The sequence below is a fragment of the Falco punctatus genome (assembly GCF_963210335.1).
Source record: "Falco punctatus genome assembly, chromosome: 2".
Lineage (NCBI taxonomy): Eukaryota > Metazoa > Chordata > Aves > Falconiformes > Falconidae > Falco > Falco punctatus.
This window is the reverse complement of record NC_137581.1, coordinates 32,439,945-32,458,066: the sequence shown is the minus strand read 5'-3', so window position 1 is coordinate 32,458,066 and position 18,122 is coordinate 32,439,945. Positions and strand designations below refer to the sequence as shown.

Genomic DNA, 18,122 nt, shown 5'->3' with positions numbered 1-18,122 from the left:
AGAAGGGCAGAGGATGCGCTTCTACACACCTTCAGGCTCACTGTCAGACGCGCTGCCGTAGTTGGCCGACAACGAACTCAGGGCAGAGGTGACCTGCTTGGGAACAACAGTCAATCCCAGCCTCCTGTCTTCAGCTGCTGCTTCGTCCTTGTCGGACTCTACAAGGAAAGAAAAGGCAAGAGGAATTTTTTTCCCCAATACTCCTACAACAACAGCCAGCTCCCCATCCCATCACTACAGAAACCCAACGCCAGGCACTGTTCGTAGCTCAGCACCATGAACTGACAGGAAAGCCCCACATTTGCCTACCCTCTAGAGGCATTCAGCTGCAAGGTTGTCTCACCGCTGGTTTGCGGTCCTGCCAGCAAAGCTACAGAAGCAAAAAGTTTCCTGAACAAGAGCTTGGGCTTTCTGCTTCTTTCTTCACATACCAAACATAATTATAGGTTTTATTATCAAGTGTAGGTAAAGAGAGAGAGAGGATTTCATAACACGTTTTGAAGTCTTGCTGGATGTAGTCCTGCGCAGGCAGGGGGTGGGGCAGAAGTATTCAAAAGCTGGTAAGGGAGGTGGGGGGAAAGAAGTAGGCTCAAAGTGAGCACTGAAGAGCAAAGAAATTTTTTGATATTAAAGTTGTAAGGGACATTGAGAACCAAGGCTTCAAATTAGAAGACTGGTTTTCAGCAGTACTTCAGACTGTCCGATACTTAAATCCCTGCTGAGCATTATGAACATGCCTAAGTAAGCAAGATATTACAGTCTCAAACTACCCCAAAAGAGAATACTGGGAAGATAGGAGCCAAGTGGACCAAAAATGCTGAAATTGAGGATAGTAGGAAAAAAGAGCCCTACCAGAAAAAGATTCCTTGAAAATAAACATGCAAAACTGTGATGGCTTTAGTTTGAAACAAAGAATCTATATGCACTAAAATCCTGGACTCAAGTGAACAGTGCTAGAGTTAGCAGGAAAACTAGGAAATGCTTTCCAGCAATACACCTGCACACAAGTTTCATACATATATACACATACATACGAACTCCCCACTACTAGTAACATTCTGAGAAACCAGCCTGTTGAGACTTCTAGAAAAAGACCAGTTGCAATCTTATTTTCACAAAAAGAGTTGGGCCCTCTGTCTGTCTAAGCCTGCCCCATAGGAAAGCTGCCTCCTTAAGAAGATTTTACCAAAATAAACACTTTTGAGATCTTTTATTTTGAAATCACAAACGTTTCTCTATTCTCTTCTAAATAGCATTAGCAATTGGCAATTTGATTCATTGGCACTCATGCCGCTGAGTAAAACATAGTTTAGAAAAATACAGAGATATTTACCTAAAGTGCTTACCTGCCTCTTTTTACTTTGAGGTCTTTTTGAGAAAGGTTGACTCTTGCTGATTTACTAATCATGCCAATTTGCAATTACATTGGAAGCTTATGCTAAACACAGTGCACTTTCCTCATGGAGAACACACAGCACTTGCATATACTTCAACAATGATAAAACCAGCATTTACTTCAAATTATTTTGATTCATTGCTGCTTTTTTCTATCTCATGCAAAATGCTGAGTGCATATTGTAGTTGGGTGCCTTTTTTTTTATTTTCTTCAAAACTTAAAGAATTACTTTTAAATTGCTTTTCAGGAAATTGGAAGAACACATTTACTGGAATACATTTTCTCTATGACGGTAACATGTGGAGAAAGTGTTATGCACTACCGAATACAACCAACTTTCTAGTTAGTAGATCCCTCAAAATTTTACACCTGGCAGGCTCATCACCTTACCTCATTTCTGCTTATCATCTCCCATTCAATTTCTTAGCTTTGAAGGAACTAGCCACTAAACAAAACTGAAGTGAATGCATTATGCAAAAATATATTCCCTCTAGAGAAAGGGCTGCTGCTGTTAGAAAGGTTTAAACATCCAACAAAATGTATCTGTACAGTAAAATCACTGACTTCAGTTGTAGGATTTTTTTAAATAATTCTACTTAGTTACGTTTGTTTGTTATGACTGTATTTCTCAATAGTATAAAAAACCAGCAACTGGCTTTAATAACATGTAATAAGCAAGTACTACATTCCTTTTCCATCTATTATAACAGAAGTTACTAGCTGTACTTTGGTATAATTAGACTTCTTATCATTAAGTAGAACACAAGCACTTGCAGGAAAATAGAGTTATATTTAAGTATACTCAAGTTTCTCAACATGCAGAGATTAGTGGAATAAACAAATTGCATAGGGATACCGAGTTCTTGTTCCCACTAATTGAAGATTATGTTTTCAAGCGGAAAAACCCAGCATCAGACATCTTTCCAGGGGATGCATTCTAGCCTTGCTACTAAAAATAGCTAGAGTATAAGTCAGCTTACATGCCATATACTAAGAGTACTGCAACACTGCTGACTATAAGTAGTTATATCTGGAGATTTTATATTGCTGCCAGCATGTGGAAACAAGACATGCTCACCAAAAAAACCTAAGCAGCGATACTTCAGAAAACACACACATATGGAGAGTATCAAGAGCAATAATACAGAAAAACCAGAATGAGAAGAAGAATACCAACATTTTAAGTAATTCACTTAACTCATACAAGGAAATTTATTTGTTTTCACATTCTAAATACCGTTATTTTCAAAACCACAATGGGTAATTTAACAGTTTTTCAAAAAATAACTTGATTGTTGATGTACTTTATTCTTCTTCTGGCTTTATAAAGATTTTCTTATTTCACACAGTTTAGCAACCTAAGATGGTACACGTTCTTTAGATTACTGTACAGTACTTACATCAGAACATGTAATGCTGCACACAAACTTTATGGCAGCACTTCCAAAATCCTGACTTGTAAGCAAAAGCTATTTCTTCTCCTCTCCTTCATAATGTTACTACAGCATCACTTCCCTATGTAACAAAGGGCTTTCCTTGTGCTGCCTCTCCCAGCTGTTTTGCACAAAAAAACATTCCTAAGCAGATTACAGGTAAAATAAGATTATTATGGCAAAGTACTTGTTAAAGATAAATTAAGGTGCTCCATTAGGAGCCCAGAAACCCTCTTTGATTAGTTACATAATACCGATTTAAAACTAGTAACATATTTCAAAACATACAAAGCTACGAAAACTAAGTATCCAGAGTAGTTATTTTTCAAATCCAAGACACACATTCTGTCTCCCAGCATCTTCTCCCATTCATATACACATTTTCTGCTGACAAGAGAATAAAATTTAATGCTTCCTAATTCTCAGAGAAAAAGACAGACATAAAAGTAGTCTGCTAGATTTTCCCTGTGTTTATAATACAATCAACATGGCTTGCAAGCAAGTTTATGTAGAAGTGCTTAACGCTGGTAGTATCTTAAACGTTCTTGTGTCAGCCTTTCTAATCAGAATTTTTCTTCCTCTTCAATGACTTTCTATTTCAGCTTCTTTCCAAAACTTATCTCAGCCAAGTGCACATGTGGACACGAATTCAGTAAGACACATACATGTATCTCAAAGTCCTCTAGACTACTGAGATATTTTCCTCCATAACAGGCCAAGTCTACCAGGACAGAAGCTCCCCAAAATGCATTTACCCCATTTTAGATAAAGCACTGACCAACTCTTTTACAATAATTACACCAGGAATTTCCTTCAAAGACCATGTCCTGAATCGGGATATGTTTCAGTAGAAATTTCCATTTAAAAGGAAGTTTTAAGTGCAAGTTTTAGGCACAGGGATGTTGGACTACATTCAAAGCTCATAACCCTGTTGGCCCTGGCACTATTCTAGCCGCAATACAGCAATCCTGAGCATTTTTGTTAGTAACAATGAGGAAATAAGCGTGACAACAGGCTTCCAAGTATTCTTCTCCAAGAATACTGTAAAGCTTTGATTCAATCTTCTGTTAAGAGAGTTTCCTCATTTTAAACGTGCACAGTTAGCCCTCTTTCAATCAAGGACAAAGTTTACATGGTTTTGGAAATCCCCAGCTCTCCCCAGAAGTTCCTAGTTACGCAAAATATCTGTAATCACTTCAGCAGTACTACTAAAAATAATTCTCCAAGTTCCTTCATCTTACCAACATCACTGTTTGCCAGAAAACTCAGAGGATCTGTGTCCTTCACATAGGGCTGAGCTGCTGAAGCATGCTGGTTTTCATGTTCCTTTTCACACATGCTGTTTTCTGGTCCATTGGCTTCATTTTGAGTTCTATGTACATTATAATCACCATCATTTTTTCTAAATTTCTTCCAGAACGGGCGCCTTTGTCTTCTCCTTTGCCTTCCTCGCTGCCCAAACTTCTCTTCATTTTCTGGAGGTTTCCACATCCCCTTCATTTTGCTGGAGAATAGAAACACAAAGCTCATACAAGTGACAAGCTATGATAATAAAATCAACTGATGTAACCAAATCGCTCAGGCCCACATTTAAGGTTCAGTGACACAGCATGATGCCAGGACTTACTCCAGCTCAGCTAACATGTGGTGACAGACCAGACAGGCAGTCACAGCTCATCTCATTGGCAGTGCAATGTGACAAAGCTGGAACATAAATGAAGAGTTTGAAGTTCATTACTTTTATTTTTTAAAAAGGCAAAGGGCACACAGGCTAAGCAAGCTCCTTGATCTACAGTGTGAGGACACTGTTTTCATTTCACATTATGAAGTTAACAAATATTCTCTTCACTTAAGCAATTAGGTCATTCAAAACAGGAGGAACATGGAATTCAAAGGGAAGCACCTACAATAAACATACTTCCACTGCTTAAGTCTCCTTTTTCCAGTTACAGCTCAGAGAAGGATCTTGCTGCACTAAATCCATTCAGCCACCTGACACCATCAGTCACAATGACTGCCTGCTTTTGCCTCCAACTAACATGCCATTCATATCTTTCACTCCAATGGAAAAGGAATAAAAGAAACTTCTGATCAGGACAATGGATTTTTAAAAACCTGAAACAAAATAACAAGTTCTAAACGAGGGGAACAGCACAGCATGCTGGTTCCATAATCTTCCAGGTTACCCTATAACCACAAAACATGTTTATAGGAAGGTACCTGGAGAGCTTAAACTCTTGTCAAAGTCTACATAGAGAAGAATAGGTGCGACCTAGGAAAAAAAAAGCAAGTAATGAAGGGACAGCCTAAGCTTTCTGAAAATACTTCTTTTCAAGCAACAGAAACTTAATTCAGCAGAACAAGACAACCACAAAAGACACAGAAGATCTACTGTCCTGAATGAGCCCCACGGTTTGTTCTGCCCAGTACTCTCCCTCAGCCTTATCTACATACATGGTAGAGGTCCTGCTACCCCTAGTCAACCATATAATGCCATACTGGGACAAGAGCTTCTTCCTGAAACTTCTTCCTGGGTCTAGTCATACATATGCAAGCAATCTCTTGTTTGGTTAGGTGTATTTCTAACCTGGTACCTTGTCACTGATAAGCAGCCAGTGAAACAGGCAAGGAAAGGGAAAAAAAAAAAAAAAGCAAAAGCAGGGTAAATGGTCACCCTTCTTCTCACCTGCTTTTCCATGGTGTACCACACAGAGACCGTCTCTGACTAGAGATGCTCCCAAGACACTGATGGTTTTGCATCTCGTGCTGCAGGATGCAGTGTGAATGTCTGGCACACTTGAAATCTTGCAGCAAGGTATTAATAATTTGTGAAAAAGGATCTCTTTCGGTTTGCCTTCATTCTGATGTCTAAAATAGTCATTTGGTACCTCCATCCTTCCCAAGTTACAAGAACCAGCGTATAACTGCAATCTATTCACCTCTTCCCACCTGTGTAATTCTTCTAGACTGCCATCATACAGCCCTTCCAAGCCACACACTTTGCTTGTACAGAAACGTTCCCATTACCAATAGATCTCTCTTCTGATCCTTTCTAGCCTAATTAGGTCCTTCCTGAGAGAACAGCACCTGCAATAGCATTTAAAATGGCTTTGTATCACAACAAAGCATATTTCATTCCATTCTCCAGTCATTTCATGACTGCGTCTAACACTGGTCACTCAGCCAGGATAGTGCCATCCACCAGTGCTCCTGTGGCACACAAGGCAAGCCACGACTTTCATGAGCATCAGTCTCTCACCCACAAAAGAGGACTAATATTAGCTCCCATAATTCAATTTCATCGAGCACAGAATTGCATTTCTGAATTTGTACAACTGGGCTCGAAATTTAAGGTATTGTTGTATAACCTAGAAGACACTGAACAAATAAAGGCTGAATTAGAGGTGTTGTCCTTGACCAAGGGTTAAATACAACATTCCAATTTCCCCGAGGCCTCAAACACCTAAAAAGAAACCCCCAAGGTCACAAACACATCCCAACAAATGTCAGCCTGGCACCTGCCCTTCCTCTTGTGAAAGATATACTACTCTTCACTTCCCATTCAGACTGGATAGAGCGCCATGCACTGTTAACTCAGCTGTTGCAAGACACCAGACAGACTACTAAGGCAGTCCTTCTGCATCTCTAATCTCACATGTGGGGACAGTGAGAATTAGCCGTTGTAAAGCACTTCAGAGAACCACAAATGGAAAGCACCGTAGAAGCGTTAAGTATCTAATCCTTTCTAAATCTTACTTAGCTATTTGCTTTAATAGTACAGCTTGCAGAGAACAAGCTGTATTCTATTTTTGCCTCACACATCAGTAAATTTGCCAGATAAGCACCAATTTGAGAATCTTTACTGTTGACATACAAAGCAGAAGTGACAGCTTTTTGGAGAGTTCATCAAGCCTATAGTGCTAGCAGCTCAGGGGAGGGGGGCAGAGATTTCTAGAATCAACCAGAGTTAAAGGTCACTACGTGAAAGCAAACAACCTATAATTTCAAGGGCTTTTTTCCCAAACAATTTTCCAGATATGAAGTTACTAGAAATGTAATAGTATGGGATTGCTGATGGACATTTAAGACTACATAACACATCCAACTCACAGCCACAAGAGCCACCAAATAAATTGGTAGACACCAGTTGTGTTTCTGTGACAAGCAAAACTCCTCTTTGCGCATAACAATCTCCAAATACAGTATTACATGTGTGCAGCTTTAGCCTCTGTGTCTAGGTTTGGTTCCTTGGGCCCAAAGCACTTCTGAAACTTTATATCCTTAGAAGGAAGTTTTACTTCAGTCTTTTATATACCTTTCCTTTCAAAGTCACGAAAGGCAACTAGCTGGAGGGGGTAGGTAGGTGCTGGGTCTTCTGAAGCACATGCTGCACTAAAATTATACTAGCCCGACGTGAATCCTGTTCTGCCCTAGTTCAACCACTTCACCATGGTGCAAGTTTTATTTTGTTTGCTGTCATCCCCTATAGAAAGGAAAAAAAATAAGAAAAAAAAAAAAGACTCAACTAACCCCAGGTAAGCTCCAGCTTCACTTCCATGCAGCAGCAAATAGATTTTAGCATGAGCCCCTTAGGACTGAGTTCACTTGTGCCTTCCAGCTCAGTTTTTCTAGTTTAGTGATATTCTAGTAGCATGGATCACAACAACATTTTTTTAATAAGTCCTCCCACAGGCTTTAAAGTACAGCTAAAGAAGTTAGCTGGGTCCACATAACACTGACACTGAGGGGAAGAAAAAAGAACAAAGACCATACTGGAAAGCAATTCACAATACAAGGGAGAAAAGGTAAAAATCCAAAAGGACTAAGTATTAGGCTCAGAACAAAGGTAGCAGACAGATCAAGATGATAGAGGGTAGAAGAAAGGAACAGCACTACTTAAGTTACAAAAATAAAGTTAAATCTCTCTCCCCTCTTCACTTGATTATTGATTTATCATCTGAAAGGAGAGATTAAGATGACAAATCCACTCACAAATGCCATTTTCAGGCATTAAAGGATTAGACCACATGGATTCATTATGTTGCTTGACTTCCGTTCCCATTACTTCTTTTTCAGAAACCAAAGTTACACGGATCTAATGAATGGCCACTAGAATGTGATTCTCTCAAAGAAGCTAGAGTGCAGAATTCAGCAAGAATTCATCACTCTGATTTCCAATACAATTATTGTTTAATTTAACTGAAGTGGACTATGAAGAACTGTAAACAAAAAGAACATTACATCTGCAGTTTTTTCAAATGACCTGTCCTCTGTTAAAGGGTAGCTAGATCATGTGTACGGTAGAAGCAGTAAGTGCTGGGAAAACAAACTAAGAGAGTATACTTCTGAACTCATTAGCAGGAAAGTGACAAGCTTGTTTCAAAACACTTACCCAAACTGTTGGGTAGTCAGTACTTCTCCCCTTTCTTCCTTCTCTATCTGCATCGCCTTCTTCCTTTCGATGTTTGCAAATGTAGGATAATTTCTAGAAGACAAAAAAATTACTGGCTCGTAAGTGATTCACTGTTCTTTGTAAATTCCCCCTTTACCAAACCAGCATCCTCTAAATGTTAATAGATCTTTAAAATGTTTTGTGGAAGTTTAACAGACTGTTTCCTTCTTAAAGTTGTTAGCAAGGAAAAGAAACCCTAGTGCACTTACGCTTACATGCTCAGATCAAATAAATAAATAAGCCTACCAAATTAGCACAATTAGATCTACAAAACTATCAAACGAGCTACAAACGAACAGTTCAGTAACACTTATGGACCTTCTGCCTACCCCTGCACATAACAGCACTATTTTGTCCTGCAATGTGACTTTTTATGGTGCGTCAATTGGACTATTTGAATTATCCCAAAAGGTACAACATGCCTTTAGCAAACCAACTGCTGAGTTCTTGGAATAGCAAAAAAAAAAGCTTATAAGAACAGCTTCTGGGTGCACAAGATTTCTTTAATGTGACAGTTCAAGAAAAGCATCCAAGTTTCCTCTCGAGCAATATTCAGTACTGTGCTTGCACACTGACCTCTAGTTCAAAGTTACTGCCCCTTTTTCATTCCAGCTTCAAGAAAAATTGCTAAGTCATGCACATCAAAACAAATCTACTGTTATAACCATCTCCCAAACCATCCCTCTCTTCCATTCCCCACACCTCCCTCACCATCCCTCCCTACAGACAAACCCCACGCTGGTTCTAACATGCAAAGCCTGCTGCAAATTACCACCAAAGCCCCAAAATGGCTACACTAGTTGCTCTGTAAACATTAGCTAGCTAAATCCCAGTGCTTTGCGATAAAGGAGGTAAATGAGAAACACATGCATCCACACACACTCCAGCTTCTGGATAGAAACACAAATTATAAATATTTGATAAGTCTATTAAAATAGAGTAACAAGAAACTTAGAGCAACTGCCTGCTAAATATAGGTATCAAAAAAGATTAAATATTTAAAGAAAGATATGTGTCCTATCACATGCATCTTCCCCAATTTACAACATGAACGTTAAATGTCACACCAATGCAATACAGCCTGATCACATACCAAGGCAAAAACATGAGAAGCATTTCCTACAATAGACACCTGAACACACTACAGAACTTTTCTCCTTTAAGAGGATTTGAACACAGGCTGTCAATGTCGATTTTCATTGGATTTCTCCCAGAAATCCACCATACAGTTCAAGTGAGCACAGGGGTGTGATGTTTTATCTCCACTCTTTCCTGTTAGCTACATTTGTTCATCCATGTTATAACACTCCCAGCACACAGCAAGCAGGATTAAATAATTCATTGCACAAGAGCTTTGTGTTGACAAAGACCCCTGTGCTTGGCACCTGTACACAATTTTAGGATAAGGTGCCTTCCTTCACAGTAATAAGGCTCACTGGAGGAGAGCAAGCTATAGAATAAGTAGTTATGCTCAAAAAAAGCCTCAAGCTTGTGCTAGAAATTATTGTTTATTTTAAAAAGACAAAAGGGAAGACCCTTAGTCCTAGAGCAAAGGAGTCTTCAAAGTGCTGTTGTAGTTATGCTGATTAAAGACATATTCAGACACGCTCTCACAACATGGTTTGAGACGTGACTGCCTCCCACTTTCATTCCTATGTGTTACCACTCCCTCCACTGAGCCACCATAATGGACTCCACGAATGCTTTCAGTTCGATTCAACGCCAAGACAGACAGATTTCTCCTAAACCACCCTTCCAGTTGACACAGGCAGTAACTAACAGCTAAGGAGAGCTCAGGCCATAAGTCCAAGTATTGCTGCAAAAGCATATCTGAGAGCACCTGAAGTAGCTGTGGGTTTTTTTCTCCAGCTCTTCTCAAATAAAATAAATTATTCTCAAGTAAAATAGCATTTTACTCACTGCCTTTACCTTACACAGAAAACGTACCTATTTTCACAGCACACGTGCAGTGCTTCATTCACAGTGAGCAAACAAGCATCTGCTAGTTTATTTTTCCATCTAAGGGCTTGGCAGGCAGCAAGCTCCAGATGTTCACAGGTCACTAGCCTCAGTACTAGGTAGAGTGAGTTCACTTCTCCCCCAGGTGCTCTGCTATGCAACAATGTCTGGGCTAAGCCCACCTGGTGTGACCTAGCCAAGCCAACCCTAGCTGTCCCTACAAGGAGCAAGTGGATGAGAGAGGCGCAGACCAAAGTTACCCATCCACCCCAATGTATCAGCTCCAATGCAACTCCACAACTGGTCAGGTACCGCAGCCCCAGCACAGAGGTCTGTACGCCTCCTAGCATCAGCTAGCTCTGCCCACAGAGGCAACAAAATTCAACCGGACCCTAAGTGGAGGCAGACGTCTACAATGGTAACAGTATGGTCTTGAAATAAACTTTACGGCACACTTTGCAAACTTCACTATCTAAGGACAGCCACAAAATACTCAATAGAGGTCAAAAATCAACAAGAGGGGATTTATTTTTTTTTGATACAGAGAATTCTTATTCAGGAAGACAACATTTAGGAAGACTGTTTCTGAACAGAGGTGTGACAATGCAAAAGGAAGAGCCTATACTGAATCTCTGCACATAAAAGGGTATGTGTTAGTCTGAAGAGCTGATTTGGGTTTGAATCCTTCTCAGAAGGCATGCCCTCCTCCTCCTCCCCTAACAATATGAGGTTCTTAAGACGTTACCTACAAACATCAGTGAAGTAGAAATATGCCAGCACCTAAGCCCTGCAAACAACTTGTCAGAGCTTGAGTACAGACAGCTTCATCAGTCACCACAAAGGCTTTATGAGCCTACACAACTCACAGTAAGAGGGAGTTAAACCAGGATGTAATGATCTGGCACAGCAGATTTCACGGAGGGGCCAGTACTGCCCGAGAACGCAGCCCCATTTCACAGCAGCTGCAGTTTCCAACCACAGACACTTCTATAATCCATACTGGAAGTTCCTCAGTATAAATTGTCAGGTTAATACCAGAAAAATGGGTTTTCAGGCTAAGGAGAGTATATTACTTACACACCAATAGGTAAAGGATACCCTAAATTTCCAGAGATGGCACTGAGCATGATCACTAACATGTGCCTTAGTGAATAGACTTTTTTTTTTTTTCCAATAAATGAGTGCACTAGCAGGAGTCATACATGCTTTATAGGCCAGCACACTCCATCTTGCTCACATAAATATCAGTGAACTAGCTTTTAGTAAGAAGTGGAAAAACAGAGCTTTACCAGTGTCTAACAGAAGAGAAACCTGTCTCTACAGCAGCTTACACAACAAATTTCTGAGTGAAAAGCTATACAAGTTTATCTTTATAGGAACAGCACAGTGATCAAATTGCCTCAATTTCTTGAGCTGGTCTTCATTGCATGCACACAACCATCAGCAAGGAGGACATGGATAGCCCGAAGGGAACAAAGATGGCCCAACAGAGAGCTGACAAAATCATCATTTTAGACTCCCTGGCACTTTACCAAGCATTGCATCTCTAGCGTGAGTTTATTGTATGTTAGCTGAGGCAGTCTTATTGCCAATACATCCCTGCAGCTTAGAATAAACTTTACTGTATCTATGTTCACCTTGATCTACCAACACATTCCTTCTACTTTGCTTCATTGTCTCTACTTTTACCAGGTGCTAAGAAATTACTTTCCTTATTTCATATTTAACTACTATGAATGAACTCTGGAAAGATTCCAAGCAACTCTAAGATTATCATTATTCAACCAGAGAACCACAAATTAATTAAAAGTGGTGTGGTTGACAGTACTGGCCTTCATTCACTACATACATGCTCAGCCTACGAGATGCACTGCAAGGAAATACAGCTGACAATCCCTAACTGAACAACAAAGCCCCCAACAGATTAAAGAAGGGAGGGGAGGTGGGGGAGAATTTACAAGCAATACACAAGATCAAGAAAATCCTATGGTGTTGTATTAGGAACTAAGGAAAAGTAAATCTAACAATTCAGTTTAACACCACAGCAACCTTGCCACATTCTTTCTAATAATCTTTGCTCAAGAAGAGCGGGTTAGAAACAGATGGGCTAGCAGGACCCAGATCTCACTTGGTAAGAAGGGAACACAGCAGTACCCCATTCTGACACATTATGGAAATGCACTGTAGAAAATTCCCTTTAAGCTCATGTTTAAGAAAAAATATGCTAAGAACAGCACACTTATTTGGAAGGGAAAGACAAATCAAAACAGGAGAAGTAATTGTATCACCAAAACTGATGTCAGACTTCACAACCACCCAACTGCAAAGCATAGGGAAGCCCTGAGATCTTGGGGAACTTTATCTGTATTGCTCTTCACTTAGATTGCCTCACTCAGCAGGTTCAATGGGCCACAAACCATTAAAAAGTCTTTTAGGTAAGCACATATGCTGGTTGCAGCAATGAACAGGGCATTGTACAGAATCAGAAAGGAAAACATAATTCTGACCCAGCATATTTCATTCGGAGATGCTCACCCATTACCAGCTCTCCCCTTTCTCTTCCCTCTACATGAGTAAGGCTGCACTTTAAACACAAGCTCTTTCTAAATGACTTTAAATGGGATACACAACTGAGCAACACAAGAGCTAATTAAGAAGAAAAATCTAGCTCTGTAAGCAATTATTTATAACGGCTGAAAGAACAAGGACAGGAATGTTAGGGATGCAGCATGGAAACACACATGTTAAATCACTGCAACCTAATTAGAAACAAACTACTAATGACCTAAAAAGATTCATTCGAAGCTCTGACTGGAGCTTCTGGAAAGAAAAAGGCTTTTTCCTGTCACCATAAACCAAAACTGCCTAATAGCTCAGACTCCCTCTGGTGTCCTTTTTTTCCTGTACAATGCAATGTTTATTGCGAGTCAACAACAAACCTTCAGTACTGAACTGATGTTTTGCTGGTGACCCAATTAAAGCTTCACAAAAGTTTCAGCTGGGTTTCTCTCACTTTTTTTTTTTAAAAAAAGGATGTTAGTACAGCTACCTTGGTGTACAAAGAGTAACAAAAGCCACCCAGGTAGTCATTCTACGCTCATCCTTTATAGTTAAGATGCCCACAGAAGGACTAGGTACCGAAATAGTCCACAGCATTACTCCATCTAGTGGCCTTGGCTTAGAAGGTCCTAACCCCGTATTGCCTCTTTCGGTTGGCGATCGGGACTGCAAGACTTATTTCCATGGATTTCACTCTGCTGTAGTGAACAAAGGCTTTCAGCAATGTTGTAACACAGCCAAATTACATTCATCTGCAGAAAACCAACAATACCCACCATGAGATCCTCTAGAAACTCAGTAAAAAAAAATCTCAGGCAGAGTATCATCCTTAATATTAACTGCAGATACAAGTTGCTTTGATTGGCTGCACCTATTTCTCAAGCAAACAGCATCTACAACATGAGTGTACATTCAGTTCCTGCTTCCCTAATGTTTTACTGTACAGTAGAGCTGGTATTGACACACACACCTTAAACATGATTTCCACACTTAAACCTTAGCATCAGCCACTAGACATGAACTCTCCCAAACATCCCCCAGAGTGTATGAAAAGTTAAAACTGAGTAGGAAAGACTGCACGCAAGTATTCTTGCTTTTCCTCAGAGCTACTGTTACAAAATAAAGTGTAGGCCACCACAAAGACAAATCAAAGGACATTTTGGGCTTTGCTAATCTTGGTAATGCTTCGTATTGTAAGTGATAAAGACACGTAAGCATCAATGTTGGGGGAAGGGGAGGACAGCAACACATAGACCGAAAGCAAATAAAAAACAACCCTTGGAGTCATCTTTTCAATAAAAGAATAAAAGGGAAACCTGGAACCAAAACTAATCTAACACCAAACCATACCTGAACAGACCACAAGCAATTTTTTTCTGGTTAACTGGCGTTTTAAACACAGGAGAAAAAAATTTGTTTCTTCATCAAGAACAGCCATTTTTAAAAAGAGAGGAGCCTACAGATTCCCTTAATTTTTAAGAAATGAACAGCAGGTGCAACAGTTGACTGCTGAGATGTGCTGACACAGTGGTAAGACTTCCCGTTGCCTTGCTGAAACCATGTCCAAAGGAAAGGTAAAACTTGCAGGGATGAACTTACATGGGGAGGAATTTTGCTTCTCAATACAGCAAAAACTGATGGAAAGTATTAAAAAAAAAAAATCTCCTACCATACATTCCACTCTTTTTTTTTTTACAAAGCCACTGTGTAAAAATTTGTTAAGGGAAGTCAGGTTCAAAGGAAGAACGCTTTAACATTACTTTGTGACAAAAATTTAAGTTGGATTCATCTGTAAGACTGCATCACACAACTGTGATTATTTTAATTTAAAAAAACCCCAAACAGATTACTTGTACATTCCCCTAGCTCTTTGCCAGTGATCTTGAAATTAAATTTGTTGCACTTCTCACACTGCATATAGGACTCTTGCTCATGGAAACAAAACCCATGTACTGATCATTCACTTGCAAAACTATATTCTAAGTCACAAACAGAAGCGAAGACAACCTACAGCATCTTTCACCTGCTGGGAAAGGGAGGATTTTAACCTGTTCAACTCGGGGAAAAAAAAGTGGAAAAGGTCTATGGAAGTACAGCATGAATTTTTAATCACTTCAGTGCTGGTCAACCATAAAAAGAAGTTATACCACCTCACATCACAGAATGAAAAATAATGAGAAATACTGCTTACATGGGAACTTCACCTTGCACCCAGGTACAATATCAGTTAAACTACCCGAGACAACATCACTTATGGATTCTGTTCTCTTTCAGCAGAAAAGTGTCAAGCGATGCACAAAGTTCCTTAAAACTAGGAAAACTCACTGTTGAGGGTCTACTGGGACAACTTAAGCTGTGGAAATTAGCACACATTGGGATGTGTTAAGATTACAGTCAGTATAATAGTTCCAGGTTTCTTAGCTATTAAAAAAATCACCAAGCACACACAGTTTTGTGACCTAAAATACCTCAGCAATCAGACTAAAAGGAATCAAGTCATTCAACTAAGCTGTGGTACCAAACCAAATGTGTGGGAAAGCTACTTCTTTCTCAGTTGATATCTTGCCTTCTACTATAATAATGCAAATGATTATATTCTCTGCAGCTCGCACTCTCCTGGCTCATTCTGACACAGGCCACTCATGCAGGAGTTCTGTGGAGTCAAAGGAGCAGCCGTGGCAAGTATATGCTGCTGCTGCCTTTCAGCTGTCATCTAATGATCACACTGGGAAAATATAGTAAAACAAATTCATAGGTCACAAGTCTTACCTTTTTCTTTCTTCTCTCCATCTAGCAATCTCTTCTGGACTATCTAATTTTATTCTTTTAGCACCAGGTGCATGTGCCTAAAGAAAAAGTATTCATAGGTGTTTAAAAGGGGAAGGAAATAACCCATAAGGAAAAAGAAAAAAAGCACAATTCTGTCAACTGTAGTAGTATCACACCGTTTCATCTCCAAAAGAGGTGAGACTGTACACAGCAATAACAAAATGAATCCATTAAGAAAAAGTCATAGCATTCAACATCTTTTCATCCACAATATTGTCTTACAACAGATCCTACTCAGAAGCAATATGTTTTCCTTTCAGGATGAAAGCAAGCCTCTGAAGAATGAGAAAAGGGGACTAAAGTAAAGATTGCGTAGACTTGTATCTTGGGCCCGGGGGGATACCTACGTTCTTCCAGTGTATCTGAACTATCTTCTCATGTGCGCTGAAACTGCAACCTTCTTCTGTGCACTGCAAGATAAGGAAGTGAACTTAAGACACACCAGATCGTGCAATTATAAACAAGTATTCAAGCACACTTCAAATAAAGTTGGTGCCAGACACCTGTACAGTTAGTTATAGAGCACTTCTAAGCTACCCAGTTTCAAAACAAATGTGATTGTCAAAACAGTAAGAAGGGATAATGTACTTCTAAACTTAATCTTGTTTCAACATAATCAGTGAAGCTAATGTATCTGATAATTGGAGATAAAGTGAAGTTAACCTAAAAGAAAGATTTACAAGACTCTCCAATTTCAAATTTTGATACTTCTTTGCAATAAAAGGAGTGGATTTTTGAAATATGTTTTTCACACAAAAATTTTACATGCTCTACTGTCAATAAAGTAGTTCCTACCACTTTGTAATACATCAGGAGAAAAAAAGATTACTTCAACAATAAAACCAAACATACAACTAAGACCTCCCCTACACAGAACATTCAGAAAAAAACCCTATGAACACTTTCTGTAGCTCTGGAATCTCTTTGCTAAGTCTTCCATTCAAAAACTGACTACAGCTAACTACTTATCAGGCAGAAAGTTAAAAATCAAAGTGTAAATAAAACAAGCTAAATTCATCAACCTGTTTGTGTTGTGAAACATGCTCATCATACTTCTCCTGGTTTTTATAGCCACGGTCACAGGTATCACAATAATGAGAGAAAACAGGCTCTTTTTTCTTTCTGGTCTGAAAGAAAAACAAGAGATCATCTCAGGACTGCAGTAACAAGATTACTAGATATTTTTAATTAAGTGTGAAACACATGAATGAATATTTATGTTAATAAAACCGTCAATTAAAACAGGCTTCAAAGATAAGCTAACATAACATGGAAGTGAAGTTCAAATCCCTTACCTTCCAAACAAAGTGCCCTGCACTCAACTCTTTCCACTACCACCTCTTCCTCAATTATCGCTTCTGCAAACACACCAGGCTGGCACAGATTTATTGAGGGCTAGGAAGTGAGTTAGGCTACAGCCTTGGGTATCTTCCCTACAAAGTCAGACCACGCCTGTTCTCACATCACATGTAAGAGCTCAGAGGGTAGCAGAGATCCTTCCTTTTCCCACTACACACATCAGGGTGATCTGGCTGTCTGGCCCTGATAATATATAAGAGCACTAATCTAATTTAGGCACTCAGGCATCACCACGGCAAGGGCTTTTCTAAAGTAAACCTGTATTAGGATTTGGTTGAAATGTATCTTTGTTTCAGCAGGCACAAGATTTGCAGACTGATTGTCATCCATCTGCTCTCTTGCAAGGGCAGTCACATTAGGCAAGAGTATGGAGTCTCTGCGGTACCATGGCGCAAATCTCACACACCTGCTACCACCACAGAATGACAAAATGGTTTGGATTGGAAGGGACCTTTAAAGATCATCTAGTCCCAACCCCCTGCAATGGTCAGGGCCGTCTGTCACTAGACTAGGTTACTCAAAGCTCCACCCAACCTGGCCTTGAACACTTCCAGGGATGGGGCATCCACAGCTTCTCTGGGCAACCTGTGCTAGCGTCTTGCCACCTGTACTGTAATACGTTTCTTATCTCCAAACTAAATGTACCTTCTTTTAGTTTAAAACCATTACTCCTTATGCTATCACTACAGGTAACCTGCTAAGAAGTTTGTTCCTGTCTTTCTTTAAGTGCTCTTTAAGCACTCAAAGGCTGCAATAAGGTCTCCCCAGAGCTCTCTTCTCCAGGCTGAATGCCATCTCTCTCAGCTTTTCCTCACAGCAGAAAGGTTCCGGTACTATGACCATTTTTGTGGCACTCCTCTGGGCCCAATCTAATACATCCATGTCTTTCTTGCACTGGGGACTCCAGTCCATACCTTTGGCTTGTTATTTTCTTCTGGAAGATGTTTAGTAAACCCAGGAGCTTGCTTGCCTTGCCATTTCTGGGAGAAATTACCATTTCCACCTTTGGAAAAGAAAAAAAAAAAAAAAAAAGCCAGTCACACATGCAGCTGGTACAACACCCTCTGCTACCTCGGTGGGCCCGCCAGAGACAAGACTGGACTGCACGACCAGCACGAACATGCCTGGAAGGAGG

At 39.9% G+C, this 18,122-nt stretch overlaps 1 protein-coding gene across 2 annotated transcripts in view; it reads right to left on the bottom strand.

Annotated features, from left to right (window-relative positions):
- The window catches only part of NUFIP1 (nuclear FMR1 interacting protein 1), a 127,176-nt gene that overhangs the window by 9,027 nt on the left and 100,027 nt on the right, over positions 1-18,122 (bottom strand). Inside the window, exons 2-8 of one of the 2 annotated variants that reach the window (XM_080376770.1) lie at positions 17,902-17,990; positions 16,651-16,755; positions 15,976-16,038; positions 15,569-15,645; positions 8,222-8,314; positions 4,071-4,333; positions 30-158 (exon numbers count right to left, since the gene is read on the bottom strand). In XM_080376770.1, coding sequence (XP_080232896.1) covers positions 30-158; positions 4,071-4,333; positions 8,222-8,314; positions 15,569-15,645; positions 15,976-16,038; positions 16,651-16,755; positions 17,902-17,990 — 819 coding nt within the window. The remainder of the gene's footprint in view (positions 1-29; positions 159-4,070; positions 4,334-8,221; positions 8,315-15,568; positions 15,646-15,975; positions 16,039-16,650; positions 16,756-17,901; positions 17,991-18,122) is intronic. The other variant, XM_080376771.1, reaches the window with a different exon arrangement.